Source organism: Erpetoichthys calabaricus, chromosome 18, assembly GCF_900747795.2.
Source record: "Erpetoichthys calabaricus chromosome 18, fErpCal1.3, whole genome shotgun sequence".
In the NCBI taxonomy this organism is placed as follows: domain Eukaryota; kingdom Metazoa; phylum Chordata; class Cladistia; order Polypteriformes; family Polypteridae; genus Erpetoichthys; species Erpetoichthys calabaricus.
In genome coordinates, this window is record NC_041411.2 from 45,937,166 (window position 1) to 45,954,440 (window position 17,275).

A 17,275-nucleotide genomic window follows, 5' to 3' on the forward strand; every position below is an offset into this window, starting at 1 on the left:
CGAGCAAATGCTTTTCAACAGATTTTGGTTTTGCAGCTGCATCTTTGAAGAACGGTTCTTTGTAAAAGTGTACAAAAGTGTATAGTATTTACATTAGAAGCAATGTGGAGTGTCACGCATTTGCATCTGGGGAATCACCTTCCTGGCTCTGGTGAGGTGAACAGTTCCATCACCGAGACGAGAGGAGGCGCCAACACTAACGGTATCTCTCTTTCCCCCCCATAGCAAAAATAGGCAGCCCCGTAGCTCTGCCCACAAGGCTCCGGCGCCAGCAATATAAAAAGGGGCTCCCTGGGGGGCGTGGTGTCACTGTTTGACCCACTCAGACAGAGCTCCAACTCCGTCATGAACTAAAACAAGTCTAAGATGAGACTATTATGAATCGCATTTATTTTCATTTTCACCATATCTTTTGCTGTATTTAAAAGGGGGTGACCTGGCTGCTGCCCCAGCTTTTTGCCTGCTTGCACCAGTCTGCTTTTCTAGCCACTTTATAGGAGTCATCAATTTGCTAAAATCAAAACCACAGTCAGAGTCTGAATGGGATTTTACTGAGGTATATAAGCATTTCTACAGTCTACTTCAGGGCACTACTTGCTGGGCAGTGCCGATTTGGCTTTGCGGGCACATTTTATATACTTTGCATACTGTGCTCTTATTTCTCTATAATCTTCTTGGAACTGCACCACTCAGAGAATTAAAATTCCTCTCCAGTTAGGCCACAATAAAACTTTAATTAATGTGTGACCTATATAGATAGATAGATATAGATAGATAGATAGATAGATAGATAGATAGATAGATAGATAGATAGATAGATAGATAGATAGATAGATAGATATAGATAGATAGATAGAGATAGATAGATAGATAGATAGAGTGCACTCCATAATGTTTGGGACAAAGACATATTTTCCTTGATTTTTTTTGAGTCTCTAATGATTCTATTCTTGTTTTTAAGCCTTTCACTTGAACAGCTCTCATCCTCATGTTGAACAATGGTAACCACAGACTCAAAAGGGTAGAAGCAAGCTGAGGTATCTCATGAAGCAATGAAACTCACCTAAGGAATCATAAACACCTAGGATGCCAGTCATTATGGTGCCCCGAAATGGGGGGACCGTGTAAAAAAAGTGTGTGACAGAAACAAATGCAAATCCCCTTACATGAAACTTTGCAATGTGCACTTTAATCACATCTGAATTGCTTCATTTCTAATTTTAAACCATGGAGCAGAGGGCTAAATGAAGGAAAAATGTTTTCCAAGCATTATGGAGGGCACTATATATATATATTATATATATATATACATATTCACGGCATTCGAAGTCTGTGTCACAATCTGATTGTATGGGTGGTTACTACCAGGTAACGCTTGTGGTTGGCCAGCAATCTGGTAACATCCGCCACGGTGCCCTCAGTTTGTGAGGAGCAGATCATAGAATGGTTGAAATAGTTTACTGTCAAATAAATGCAAAGAGTACACGACACGTGTTTCGCCCTCATTCTGGGCTCATCAGGCGTACACACTCCACTGCACTCCCTCTCGGGAATCGAACCTCGGACGTCAGCGCCAGAGGCGATGCCCCTAACGTTGCGCCACGGCATGTGGTTCGTTTATTTGACAGCATGTAGATCGGGGTAATTACATTAACGGCATTCGAAGTCTGTGTCACAATCTGATTGTATGGGTGGTTACCTACCAGGTAACACTTGTGGTTGGCCAGCAATCTGCTAACATCCGCCACGGTGCCCTCAGTTTGTGAGGAGCAGATCATACAATGGTTGAAATAGTTTACTGTCAAATATATATATAGTTAATGAACACGTGCCAATTATTACAAAATTTGTACTACTCACCTGGTTTGGGCTTAGAGAGACATCCTCCCATGATGCATAAAGATGAATTAAAGGAAGCAAAAGGCTGAAAGATTAGAACCACTGAGCTGTCAGGCACTCATTATGAAAAGGCTGAACTTCCGACAACACGCCTGAAGGTATTCTCTGGAAAGGTCAGATCTGGTACAGTCATCTTCAGTCATCTGCTCTTTTTTGCAATCTTAAAATAGAAAAAAAATAAGTACAGGATTAGATCTGTGATTTTAAAACATATAGAGAGGTTTGCATGGGAAAGTTGCTATATAAAATAAAATGTATTATTATTATTATTATTATTATTGCTATTATTCATTCACTCCAGCTCTTTGACACCTTCTTTAGTGTCCATAAGGAAATCCTTTTGATCGCCACAGTATATCTAGTTCTAAATGGGAGCTCTGCAATCTCAAGTTATTAGCAAATATTCAATGTAAAATGTCCCACCTGTAGATTGTCTATGCAAAGTAATTAGCCCATATTTAGACTATGAGACAAACTGACACTATGTGAATGTATATATTTGTCTTTTGGTTGGGTCTTTTTTGTACAAGGGGGTAAAATTGTGAAGATATGGAGTTCATCAGAACATGCTGAGATGTTACTGAGTCAGCATTTACACCATCATCTAAGATGGATTTGTACTACCTAGGGAGAAGTATGACACGCCAAAGTAATATTCTGAGATATCAAAAAATGAATTTCAGATTTCTTAAAGTGCAGTTTACATTTTAGGATACCTGGAACTGGTTTCCGGACATCTCAAAATATGTTCCTTCACAGTTTAAGATATCGACAATACATTCTGAGGTATCTCAAAAGTATTATATGGTCAAAACTTTCTTGACGCCTCACCATCACACCTACTGTATATGGGCTTGTTGGACATTCCATTCTAAAACCATGGGCATTAATATGGTGTTGGTCCCCAGTTTGCTCCTCTGGGTAGGCTTTCCACAAGATTCTGGGATGTGTCTGTGGGAATCTATGAACATTCAGCCACAAGAGCATTTGTGAGGTCAGGCACTGATGTTGGACAAGAAGACCTGGCTTGCAAAAAGTGTTCAATAGGGTTGAGATCAGGGTTCCATGTCTTTATGAATGTGGTTTTGAGCACAGTGACACAGTCATACTGGAACAGAAAAGGGCCTTCAACAAACTATTGTGACAAAGGTGGAAGCACAGAATTCTCTAAAATATCTTTGCATGCTGTGTCACACATCTACACTTGGGGGTCATCCTTCTGGCTCTGGAAAGGTAAGCAGTAGCAGCCCACAACAAGAGGGGGCACTGTCACTAAAACTCCTCCCACAGTCCTGACAGGCAGCCCCAGTATGATGCCTAGAGCCTACCTTCAGCTCTGAGATGGCTCTGCCATTTCCGGGTTGAGGCATAATAAAACAGGTCATTCCACCAAAGGATGGCGGCTCATTCTGGAACTAAACTGTGAAGGTTCTCCCTATAACTCTGCTTCATTTTTTTATGATTGAATTTGCCATTTGGGCCATTGTTTTACCTAACTGTAAGCACAGAAGCGCTGGAACATCTTTTGTTTTGCCAACTGCATCATTTAAATGGGGTAGGCCGGCCGGTGCCCTAATTGTTTCTACTAGTTCTCTGTCACAGTCTGTGCACCGATCAGAACTGTAGAATTAACATTACCCTTCAAGGGAACCAAGGGTTCCAGTACAAACTCTGAAAACCAGCCCTAGACCATTCTCCCTCCGCCAGCAGGCACTTTGCAGTCCAGACGGTAGCATTCTCCTAGCAAATGCCAAACCCAACTAGGTCTATCACACATCCAGATAATGAAGCCCGATTCATCACTCCAGAGACCACATTTCACTGGCTCCTGGCTCCAATGGTGGAATGCTTTACACCACTCCAGTTGACTTGAGCGTGACTACTCGGCCACAGAAACTCATTACATGAAGCTACAGACGCACATTTCTTGTGCTGATGTTGGTTCCAGAGGCAGTTTGGATCTCTGTTGGGAGTGATGCAACAGAGGATAGGAAATTTTTACCCACTTTGTGCTTCATCACTTGATGGCCCTGCTCTGTTAGTTTGTGGGTTCTGCCACTTCATGTCTGAGCTGTTGTTGCTCTTCAACTCTTCCACAAAAAACAGCACTTACAGTTGACCAAAGTGCATCTAGAAGAGCAGAAATGTCACATACAAACTTATGGGAAAGGTGTCATCCTATGACAGTGCCAGGTTTATAGTTGCTGAGCTCTTCAGTACTGCCCATTTTTCTGCCAGTGTTTGTCAACGAAACCTGCATGGCTATGTGCTGATTGTGTGTACCTGTTAACAATGGGTGGGCTGCAACACCTGAACTCAATAATTTGGAAGGGTGTCCACAAACCTTTGACTATAAATTGTATCTCAAAGACATTGTCAGATATCTCAAAATTGCTGCCACTTCATTTCAAAATATCTCAAATGGACCTTAAATGCATTTTAAGAAATCTGAAATTCACTTTTAGATATCTCAAAATCACTCCCTGTAAAATTTCCAGTCCTTTCCATGGGACATTCCGTCTATTCAAAGATATCTTGAAATTTATTTGCAGTGTCTCAAAATGAATAGGAAGTTATTTTGAGATATCTTGAAATGCATTTCAGATATCTGAAAATGGACAGAAAAATATATTGAGATATCGCGAAATGTGTTTGAGAAATCAACTTTTACAGACAATGACATTCTCTTAAAATAAGTCCCGGTCTTTTTAAAGATATCTTTGAATGTATCTAAGATATCCTGAAGTACAATTTAAGATATGAGAAATGGAGCAGAGACCCATTATAAGATGTCATGAAATGACTTTCAGATAATATATAATGGCAGTGGGTTGTGGTGGGTCGTGTAATTTAAACTCAATTCGACTGTGCTTCATTCATCAAGGGGGAAAGCTTTAACATTTGTGTCCAATTCATCAAGAAAGGGTGGATTGCAAAAACACCTAAATGGGAAAAAGTGGGTCATGACACCTAAGGGTTGAGAAACAATGCTTTAGAAATGAGAAACGTGAGTCAAAATGACGTTAACTGAAATACATTTTAAGATATCTTTATTAGATTTCCAGATACATTAAAATAACATTTTAAGATATCTGAAATGTATCTCAAGATATCAGAACAATAGAAACATTTTGATGAGAACAAGCCATTTACCTCAGGAAAGTCTGTTAATTCTATACCCCTGATTTCTCCAAAACGACATCCTATTATCTTACTTAAGATAGACAGAAAATCTCTTTGAGAACATGGGCAATTATACAGGCATTTATAGAGATTTATCTTAATTTGGATATCTCATGAGAACAGGCTTTGAGATATAATGTATTTGAGATATCTCAAAATGCACAGGAACTTAGTTCAATGTATCTTAAAATCCTTTACTGAGTAAAGGTCTGAACACCTGTGTCAATGTGATATTTCAGTTGCTTATTTTAACACATTTGCAAAAAATCATAAAATCCTGCATTCTCTTTTACATTCTAGGATTTGGTGTGTTGTTTGATTTGGGAAAAAATGAATTTAAATGAGTTTAGCATAAGGTTGCAACATAACAAAAGGAGCAAAAAATGAATGGTCTGAATACTTTCTGAAGGCACTGTGGGCTGAGTACATTTTTCTAGTGAAGGTAACAGGAAAATTAATACAAAAACAACAAAACATTTGACAGAGTATTTTAAAATGTTTTACAAATGGAAATTCATACTGTTGTAAAGCAAGAGAAAAAAAGAGAAGTTAAATAAATTAAGTCAAGTAGAGGTAAAAAAAAAAGGCTGATTATGAAACAGGCCACAGGGAGTCACAGGGGGTCTGCACCTGAAAACCAGTGCATGATACAAGTGTTCTTTACACATATTATAACATTCTGCTCCTCTGCATCTCTTCAGTGTCTTTTTTGTTGTTATTCCAAACTATTTGTTTGTTGAATGCAATTCCTCATAACAACTAATTTTAGGGAAATGTAATTAGGAATTGATTCCCTTTACTCACCCGTCCTCTTGCATTTTTTGGAGCATGTCCTGAATTATCCACAACTGTTACATGTCCTTGGTGTCAGCACTACACTTTGCACATCTTACTTCATGAATTCCTTGAAATTTATAGCAGTGATTGAGAAATCTTGTGCTGAAAAAGTGTTGGTGACTCGAACAGCTTTCCTCACAAAGAAATAGACTCCTGAGCTGAAACGTATGACACAGCACTTCAGCATGCCAGGAGATGGTCGTCAATCTGAGAGTTGCCTCAACTGAAAGAAAGATGGGAAATCATAAATAATACTGTGCATTAGTGGAAGAGTGCGCCCTTTGGTTATTAAAAAAAAAAAAAAGCTGGAACAGATTTCCATCAATCCATTATCCAACCCACTATATTATAACTACAGGGTCACAGGGGTCTGCTGGAGCCAATTCCAGCCAACACAGGGCGCAAGGCAGGAAACAAACCCCGGGCTGGGTGCCAGCACACACCACAGGGCACACCAAGCACAATTTCAGATCAGCAATGCACCTAACCTGCATGTCTTTGGACTGTGGGAGGAAACCCACAGGGAGAACATGCAAACTTCACACAGGGAGGACCCAGGAAGCGAACCCGGGTCTCCTAACTGCGAGGCAGTAGCGCTACCACTGCACCACCATGGAACAGATTTAATTTGTCAAATACATTTTAAATGTTTCCTAAATTACAAAAATAATATCAGAAATTCTTTAATTAAGAAATATATAAATCTAATGAAGGCAATGAAAAATAATTTATAGTAATTTATACTAATATTCATTTGAACTAGTAGACACTATTAATTAATTTCTCTAGGAGAGGAATACAAATTGTGGTGGATGGCTGGGGCTCTTACCTGACCGGGACACCTGTGTAGTGGAAGGACCAGGGGAGAGGACATGCACAGGGCAGTACCTCCCCCAGAGCGCTAGATGGCAGCCCTCCTGGGTTGCAGCAGTGCCTCAGATTCCCACAGGGCTCCATGGGAGTTGGGGCTCGGCATAGTAGGTGCTGCCAGGGGGTGCTGCAGGGACTGTGGAGCCCTACTTTGTCGAGCTTCCACCTCACCTGGCCATGCTAACAGGCCACCAGAAGTACTCCCAGGTGTGGCGTAAAATAAGCCTGCTGCCAATGCTTCAGGAGCCAGTGTCGAGAGGAAGAGGATGATGCTTGCCAGGATGAGTGAAGGCAGAAGAGAAAGAGAGAAAAAGAAAGAAAGAGAACAAAAAGTGCTGTGTGCTCTACTTATGTGTGCTTTATAACTGTGCTTGTTGGTGGGAAATGATTGGGAAGAGTTTTCCACAGCCAAATAAAAGCCTGTGTTGTGATTGAACTTGTATCTTGTGTCTTCTTAAATTGAATGCTGAGAAAATGGAAGTCTTGCTAGCTCATCCCAAGTCAATTTCCTCAAACATTTCAAAAGGTCCTTGGCAGCTCTCGAACCGAGAACCATCAAAGACAAAACCGAGATGGGCGCAGGCAAATGAGGGCACACACAGTCAAGAGGGAAGTGTAAAGTAATTAGTGCTTTTATTTTAAACAAACAAGTGCTCAAACAGTACAGTGCTCCTTCACTAATCAAATAATCGAAAACAAAACGGTGATGTGCAGAGGTTAAAATCCAATAATAAATAACAATAAATTATCTGTCAAAACGAGGTTAAAAATCCATTGGCAGAATTCCTGAGCCTCAGTGCCACCACTCTAAACCCAACGTCCACTGACAGGTGCAGTCAATCCTTCAAATTCAGCTTGTGTTCCTCACCACCTTGCTTTGTCGTCCCTGGAACCCTGCAAGCACTGCTCTGTCTCCCCTCTACTGCCGCCTTATGGTGTGTGCCCTCTCGGAGTGGAGGGTCAGTCCTACTTCATGGGATGCTCGACAGGAGCAACCTCAACCCCTCAAGTGTCAGCCTCACGCTACTTTTGAGGCCCTGCTCAACCGCTTGCCTCCTTTCTTCCGCTGCACCTGTCCTTTCTTTCATTTGTCATTTCCTTTATTTTTACCTCTACCTTTCTCTTTTTGTTCTCATTAATCTTTCTTTTTTCTCTGCTCAGGCTCTTCTTATACTTCTCAGAATGCAGGTGCTCTGGCACTAATTACAGAGCCCGGAGCGCTAATGAGGCAATTGACTGAACCACATGTGTCTGCACGTGAATGCATACTCAGCTGATCACTCGAGTTCATACCCTGAATCATCTCTGACACGCTAGCACACACACACACCTGCACCCCACATAAGCCTGAGCGCTCATACGTTCAATTAATCATTTGTGCTTTGCCATGGACTTCATGGCTTCAGTATTAACATCAATGGCTGTTGTGTTGTTTCTACCTTCCCAAATTATGGGTAATTTTGGTATCCTTTTGACTAAACGCTTACCTTTGAGCCTCACCTAAGCTCACGTATGTACGATTACAGTTTAAATATCATACTATGTATTCTGAACGGATAAAATTTTCCTTAATACTGCATATTAAACCTCTAATTAGTGATTTTTCTAACTTGGCAAACTTGAACCAGTTGTAGGAAGCCTCCTACAATTTAAAGGTTTATAAATATTAACAGCATTGTATATAGTTTACTGCGATGTTGTTTTGGGACACAGTTACTACATGCTATCTGAGGTTCGATAGCGAGAGTGTTCCCTGGAAGTCGCTCCGAATAGAGCCATCAGCAAAACAATTAAAAAAAGCTTCCAGTTGGAACAGTTCACTGTCCAGATTTTGTGCATCTGATTCTTGTGTATCATTTTGGTATAATGTGATGCCTGAGGTGCCTACAGCGTTGATATCTGCCATCTCCTGGGGCATCAACAGTCATAACCAAGAAGGCATTAGGGTGAATGAGGACAGAAACAACAGTTGACAATGCAAAAGTGTGTTTTACTCAAAGTGTTCAAAAAGTCTTATGCTTTAAAGTCTTCTAATAAATAATCCATAAAAACAGTCCACATACTGTAGTGCCTCATTTGGCATCCAATGGAGGGCACAACAAGCCCGGCTCACATGTTCTGCCACATTTCCCAGTACCCACAAGAGCCATGGAGCCCACAATCTCCCTTGTTCCAAACATTTAGCAAGTTTGATCCTCCCTGTAGCTCCGTTCCTCTTACTCCACCACCGGCCATCCCTGTCTGCATCGTCTCCTCTTCTTTCTATTTTTTTTTCTCTTTCTTTCTTTCTTTTTTTTTTTTTTTTCTTTTTCTTTCTTCTTTCTTTCTTTCTTTCTTCTTTCTTTCTTCTTTCTTTCTTTCTTTCTTTCTTTCTTTCTTCTTGACATTTTAAAGTTATATGGATGCGGGTGCTTTTACTTACAACCCACAGAGCATCAATAGGGAGTAGCTTACACTTACTGCATCCACACATGAATGAGCAATCAGACAGTTTCTCCAATAAATGCTTCACAGCTGCATGTCTCTATATCCGGCCACATCTACACTACCGAACAAAATTTTTAGAACATCTCAGTTTTTCGTATTTTTTTTTTAAAGTAATCAAGAGAAGTTGGGACACCTGTGCAAACTGTTTGCGTCAGCTTGCAAGGCTCAATTTACTTGAACTGCTGCAGAACATCTGTAGGTTCTACCCTATTGTTCCCTAAAGAAGACCACTTTGTAATATTCTGAAATTTCCTTTGTTTCAGTTTTTGCTAATCTAAACTTTAAATTTAAACCTCTGCAGTTTACTGCTTACTTTTACATCTTTTTAGGTCATTCATTGCATTTCAATTGATTGAATTGGAAATAAACTGGAAAAGTAGTATACATCCCCAGAGTGTGAGTACCACTCTTTTTAAAAAACATACACCAGCATGGACCCTTGACATACTATATCACATATTGACTTTTGCAATGTTTACTGACTCATTTCTAAAAGATCCCTTTGGCATAGGTTATTTAGATCTTGACAGAACTCGTACTTTCAATTTGTGCTTCCAACCTCTCACCCCCTGGTCCTTCTCCCTCTTAATCTCCCCCTGTCAGGAACAGAACATCTTATTGAAACTGCTTATTATTCCCTTCAAAATATCACACCCTGCTTCACTCGTTATTTAATGGCAAAAAATGCAAAAATTCTTGTGTATGTTTTCATTACTTCTTGCCTTGAATACCTTGAATCCATATATTCTGGCCTTCTTCTTCAAACACTCACTAGACTGAAAAATATACCTGGAAAGCAGAAGCTTCAGTTCTCTCACATGTACCAAGTGAACAGAACACCTCACTCCTGTCCTTTACAATGTGCACTAACTGCCTATTCTTGACGTATCAAATCTAAACTAATTCATTTGAATGTTTTACATTCTCTAAATCCTACACATTTTTATATGAATAAATGTGTATATGTTCTCCTGCTTGTTCTGGTACTCTATCTGACTGGGATTATAGATGTAAAAGAAAAAGACTTTCATATTGAACTACAGCATACATACTGTACATACTACTGTATATCTCATTGAACTACAGCAGCAGTTACTCCTGACAGTTTATAAATATTAACAGTGTTGTCATAAAACCTTAAGTGGGACAATAACATCACTCACAGTATTAAGAAAGCCCATCCAAGGATGTTCTTTTTGAGTCATCTTCCACAAGAAATATCGGTCCAATTCTACACAGTCCATTCTGACCTCGCCTCTAACTGTCTGGTTCGGTGCTGGCTCTGTTCAGACTGAGGCCGATCTGTAACGCATCATGAGAGTCTGTGAAAGGATCATAGGCTGTAACTTACCACACACTGAGGTCATATGTGATTCCAGGGTAAGGAAGAGGGCCGCAAAGATCATTGCTGATCCAACTCACCCAGGGTGTCACCTGTTCCAAAGACTTCCCTCCAGCATACATCTTCATGTAGTGAAAGCTAAGACAACACGTCACCTAAACAGAGTTTTTTCACATGCAGTTATGCTGAGTTCCTACTCAGTATCTATGTACTGTATACACGCACACTGGACTGCCTGGACATTTTAATCCTACTATCTCCTCTATCTGTTTCTGTATTGCCCTTGCATGTTGCATCATATTTTATCATTTTATATTTTATCTTCTTAAATGTATCTTTTGTACTCTGTGTTGTCTTCGTATGTTGCACCAATACTATCAGACAAATTCCTAGTAAACATTAGTGTACCTGGCCAATAAAGTGAATTCTGATTCTGATCATTCCAGTGCATAGTGAATGAGCACAGGTAACCATGTGGGTGAAAGAATACAAAATTTAGGCAAAAGTCTGCAAAATGTAATCAGAGTAACAGACCGAAAAGATATATTTCTTGTAGAAACACAACAGATGTGCTAATGGTGAAGAAAAAAGAAAAAGTGTGCATGCATCCTTTCTGTTAAAACAACATGCTGGGGTCATTAAGCTTCTTAACTTCAGGCCCATTAAGTAACCGCCTCACTGCTACAGGTGTAATGGCTCATTTATTCATAAGTGAACCATTCAGTACAAGCACTCAGTATTCGACTCATGGGTCACTGGTTGTATTCTGTCATTCATTAGTTTGAAAAGGAGAGAAAAGACAATAAAAGAGGTGGAAAACATGCATTAGCCACTATATCATTAACATGCTCTCGGGTGCCTTTAAAAAATATTGATTCTATTCTCAGCTATTGTTTAAAAAAAATAAACCAAATAGAGTCATTTAAAAATGTTATGACCACAGAAAATGGCCTCCTCTTTAAGGACCATTGACCTACTGAAGAAAATTAGACGTAGAGCGCTGACCACCCAAGGAGTAGTCTCTGCAAATCCAACAATGCAGGCACTTCAAAGGCCTTCACTCATTTGAAGGAACGGTAAAAGAACATTGTGTTCACCAAAACTGCATAACAGCCTTGTTACTATCAGCAAGCTTTCTGTTAAAATGATATTTGACGGTTAGTTACCTACTTTGCCTAGCTGCATAGGCATGTTAACAAGGAACAGGCTCATCAAAGTTCAGATAGTTAACGCTCAGTTTAATCTGACTTTGTCCCAAGCACACTCTGTAGCTGCCCTGTCAGTAAAAAATGTTACATCAAATATAAGAAGGAGGCCTAAACCATCTAACATGTTTTAAAGTATGTCACAATGCATTCAAATTCAAGTTCAGGTTAAAATGTCCCATGCACAGGGTACAGCGAAATTCTTACTGACATATATACTGTGAGATTTGCCCGAACACCACCAGTCATAAACCACTTCTTTATAAATTGCACACATTTATTAAACATAAATAAACACAGTCCCAACACTACACACAATGCACACAGCAATAATCACCCCAATATCTCTCTGTCTCAGTCCTTGGCCGCCTCAATTCTCCTCCTGGGAGCTTCGTCCTGCTCCCACTCCCGACTCTGGCTCCCAGACTGTAGGAAGGCGGCGTCTTTTATCCCTGCCCGGATGTGCTTCAGGTGTCTGATGACGTCCATCCGGCAGCACTTCCTGGTGTGGCGGAAGTGCTGCCCTTTTCCCCGGAAGCACTCCGGGCGTCCCTGGCAGGTTACTCCGCCATCTTGCCGAGTGTGGCGGAAGTAACTATTTTCGAGTCCTACGAGGCTTGAGGCGCCCCCTGGCGGTGGCCACGGGTCCCAACAGGCCAGCAGCTTTTTGTTCTTCTCCCGTGGTCCATTCCTGCTCCAGAGCGGTTGCCCCCTCGTGGCCCAGAAGCTATTCCTGCCACCTTCCAGTACTTTTAGGCATCCCGGCCAGGTAATGACCCCGGCAATCTGCCACAATACATTCACTGAGTAAATTCTTCGGACCACTATACCAATATTGGGTGGGGGGGTCTCCTTTTGCTCTCAAAACATCCTCAGTTCTTCATCGCACGGATTCCACAAGAAGTTGTAAACATTTCTTTGACATTCTGGTCTGTGTTGGCATGATGGGATCACGCAGGCTCTAAAACCACATTCCAAAGGCGTTCTACTGGATTTTAATCCGGCAAACTGAAGAACACTGAAGAATTCTCATGTTTGTGAAACCAGTGTGAGATGATTTTTGCTTTGTGACATAGTCTGTTATCATGGTGGAAGCAGCCATTAGAAGATGGGCAAACTGTGGCCATGAAGGGGTGAGTATGGTCAGCAACAATACTCAAATAAGTTGTGACATTTAAGTGATGATTAATTGGTACTAACAGGCCCAAAGTATGTCAAGTAAATATTCCCCACAACTTCAAACTACCACCACCCACCCAGTCCGTTGACACAAGGCACATTGGCTGCATGACTACCTGCTGTTGGTGCCAATTTCTGACTCTGTCATCTGTGTGCCTCAGCAGAAATCGAGATTCATCAGACCAGGCTACATTTCTCCAGTCTAGAGCTGTCCAGTTGTGTTGAACCTGTGCCAACTGCAGCCTCGATTTTCTGCCTTGGGTGAAAGTGGTAGAACCTAATGTGGTCTACTGCTGTTGTAGTCCGTCCATTTTAAGGTTAAACGTGCTGTGCATTCTGAGATGCTGTTCTCTTCCCCATAGTTGCACAGAGCAGTTATCTGTCAGCTTCAAGCAGTCTGGTCATTCTCATATGACCTCTCTCATTAAAAATGTATTTACATCCATAGAACTGCAGCTCACTGGATGTTTTTAGATGTAGCAAATGCCTTCATGAGAAAAGACCATCGGGTTACGTTGTCGTTGTCTGCTTTTGCTGCATTTGGACATCAGCTATGGATCTGCATATACTATGGTACATGATGACTTGGAGAACTGTAAAGCTTACTGATCTACACAAGCCAGCATCCTTCGGTGAATTTCAGCAGTTTCACTCCCTCTGCCCAAAGAAATCTCACTACGGCATGTTGTTCAACAATGGTGCAATCCCATTGCAGAGCGTCCATGTACATCTGACCTTGGCTTCAACTAGACCAGGGGTCCTCAATCACAGTCCTAGAGGGCCGCAGTGGCTGCATGTTTTTGCTCCAACCCAACTGCTTACTAAGAATCACTTATTGCTCAAGTAACACTTCTGTTTCACTTTAGTTGTCTCGCTCATTAAGATTTTGAGCTCTTATTGCTTATTTTAGTCTTAAACAGCTGTATTCTCTGTTTTTAATTGCTCCTAATTAGCAATAACATGCAAATGACAAAAGAGACCAGCATTTCTCCATTTAGCTTGTTACCATTCACACCTGTGTGTAATCATGCACTATTGGGTTTAATTAAATACTTGGAAGGAAATTGAAGAGGAAAAAGTGAAGGAATAAGAATTACTCATCCATTTTAGCCTTCAAATCATTTAGATGATATCCTTAGAAAGGGAAAGAAAATCCAGGATATAAGAATTACCTGACATAACAGAGTTAAAGTACTAACAAGCCATGAAATTAAATTATTGGCAAGAATTGCTTTCTAATTAAGCAACCAGGTTAGAACAAAAACCTGGAGCCATTGCGGCCCTCCAGGACTGTGATTGAGGACCCCTGAACTAAACTAACGGCAGAGCCCTGTACAGTGCATGTTCAATCTACCCATACGCCATTGCGAAAAGTGTTGCATTGGGTCAGGTTCTATCTGTTGCGGTTACCACGTAATTTCCAAATTTCCTTTACTTTTTGATTTACCCTCATATTAACATGGTGGTAATAGACGCACAAAATTAGGCAGCGGTGTAGTCTCAAAATTGTGTATATATTCTGTCATCTGTTCTTTAAACACTGTGTTTTATATTTATGTCATCAAATAAGCTAAAAATTGGCTGATTGTAAATGAATCAGAGTTTTCCTCATATACAACCTCTATTCAAAGTACAGCGTACAGATATTTAAGCAAGACAATGTTTTCAAATGTAAAGAAAAAATAGAAACAAATACAATACAAATGAAAAGCTTTTCACTAACATTTCTGTCAGCCAACATAAGCTAAACAGAGAAATCTGCAACAAGATCTTCCAACTTCAGTTCCTACACAGCTGTTTTAGCTGCAGGGTTTTGTTCTAATCAGGTTTGTGAATGGAAAACATCATTTAATTAGACTGTTTACCTCAGTGTCAGACATTTGTAATACATCAAGTTTCTTCAAGAACTTCATAAAGATCTGCATTGCAATCACAACTTATAGACGCTGGTTCAGATTCTACATCTACTGCTTTACGTTTTAGCTCACTGATTAAGATTCTCAGGAATGATGATGAGCAAACTCCACTGAATTCACCTTGTCTAGAGTTCGCTGAAAACACAGCAATGTTTGGGAATTTCAGCAAACTCAGTAAACGCACTGAAGTCAATATGATAGGAGTATTGAGAATTGTTAGACTGATTCACTGTTAGTGACTCATTCATTAATCCAATTAATGAGAATCATTAGGTCTGATTCTCAGTTAGTGTATCGTTCACAAGTCAAATGAATAAGAATTACTGGACTGATACTCAGTGACTCATTCACGAATCCAACAACCTCATTTATAAATCAAATAAACGAAAATCATTAGACTGATTATCGGTTTGAGAGTCATTCACAAATCAAATGAATGAGAACTGAGAGACTGATTCTCAGTTAGTGATTCGTTCATGAATCAAATGAACATGAATCGTTAGACTGATTCTCAGTGAGTTGTTCGTAAATCAAAAGAATGAGAATCGTTAAACTCATTCTCGGTTAGCAACTCATTCATGAATCCGTCAAATCAAAATCATTAGACTGATTCTTGGTTAGTGCATTGTTCTCAGATCAAATGAATAAGAATTGTTAGACTGATCCTTGGTTAGTGACTCATTCACAAATCCAACAAACTCATTTACAAATCAAATAAACGGGAATCATTATGCTGATTATGAAAGTCATTCACGAATAAAATGAATGAGAATTGATAGACTGATTCTCAGTTAGTGATTCGTTCATGAATCAAATGAATGAGAATCATTACACTGACTCTCAGTTAGTGAGTTGTTTACAAATGAAATGGATGAGAATTATTACACTGATTCTTGGTTAGTAACTCATTCACAAATCAAACAAGCTCGTTTTTGAATCAAATGAACGAGAACCATTAGACTGAATCTCAGTTAGTGACTTGTTCATAAATCATATAAATGAGAATCGTTAAACTCATTCTCGGTTAGCAACTCATTCACGAATCAAATAAACAAGAATCAGACTGATTCTTGCGCAGTAACTCGTTCACAAGTCAAAAGAGTCGAGACTCATGAGTCAGGCGGTTCTTGCACATACGCTTTTAAGTTATGAGTTCACTTGAGATTCTGTAATGAAATATGTTATTTTAAATGTGCATCTTAAATGTGTTATCAAGTTTTGTGTATGGAAACAGGACAATGGCATTTTAATTATCATGTTACAAGTATAGCAAATTATATATTTATAGATAATTAAATCTAAATTGACAAGCAATGCAAAAACATACATACATATATTTATACATACAGTATATGAAAACAATGTACAAATTATTCATCCATCCATCCATCCATTTTCCAACCCACTGAATCCGAACACAGGGTCACGGGGATCTGCTGGAGCCAATCCCAGCCAAAAAAATACTTTAATAAATTTTGCCAATCAACACTACTCAGCCCTTGTTTGCTCCTTTTACTAGCTAAGTTAAAATATCTGCCTATAAATTGGTAGCCAGTAAGGGGGCTGCTAACTTGGTCCCACTTTCACCCACGTTTTTATTATAAAGTGCTGAAGACGTAGTATTTAGCTGGGACCTGATCAACCTCGGCTGGGTTGCCTGAGAGAGTGTATCTGATGTTGAAAGACCCAAAACACCCAATGAACCCCAGAGGTTACATCACTAATGTTGTGTCTCAGTGCATCTAAGATTGTATGTAAGAATGATGAGAGAGAGTTAAAAGTCAAGAACTGAGGTGTTCTAACTCGTTTCGATGTGGATATACTAAGAACAGAAATTTCTGGCAAAATATAATGAGAGCAGGAGGAAGAACTGAATAAGAAAAGTGGGCCCTTAAGTAAGGAACAGAAACATGTAGCCATTGTGTGTCTGAGAAAAATGGCCTACGCACCCCACCATAAAATTGAGGGCCCTGGAAATGTCTTTTAACCATTATCCAATTGACAACATCAGCTACCTTCTCTCAAGAGCTTGAAAATGCGAGGTCCGTTATGAAATTGATCAGACAATCAAATAAAACTTTATTGTAAAAATGATTGCACATTAACCCCATCTCTTTCAAATTAGCTTCCTTCAGGTGGAACACACTGACTCCATTGCCTCTTCCACTCTAGAACCATTCTTAAAAATTTTCTCTGGTGAGGTCTGTCAGAACATCGGTCACAGCAACTTGGATGTTATTGATGGTTTGTTCATTCACAAAACAAAACATGCATGGTGACAGATTTGGTAAAGAAGGTGAACAAAGAAGTGCTGGAATGTGCTTGGGTGTCAGAAACGTCATAACAGACAATGCACA

General features: G+C 39.9%; 1 protein-coding gene across 3 annotated transcripts in view; it reads right to left on the reverse strand.

Annotated features, from left to right (window-relative positions):
• LOC114668539 (apoptosis-inducing factor 3) overlaps window positions 1-17,275 on the reverse strand; it is a 160,233-nt gene that overhangs the window by 93,061 nt on the left and 49,897 nt on the right. For all 3 annotated transcript variants that reach the window (XM_051921468.1, XM_051921469.1, XM_051921467.1), the window contains exons 3-4: window positions 5,887-6,142; window positions 1,861-2,059 (exon numbers count right to left, since the gene is read on the reverse strand). In XM_051921468.1, the coding sequence (XP_051777428.1) occupies window positions 1,861-1,891 (31 nt within the window). In that variant the 5' untranslated portion in view covers window positions 1,892-2,059; window positions 5,887-6,142. The remainder of the gene's footprint in view (window positions 1-1,860; window positions 2,060-5,886; window positions 6,143-17,275) is intronic.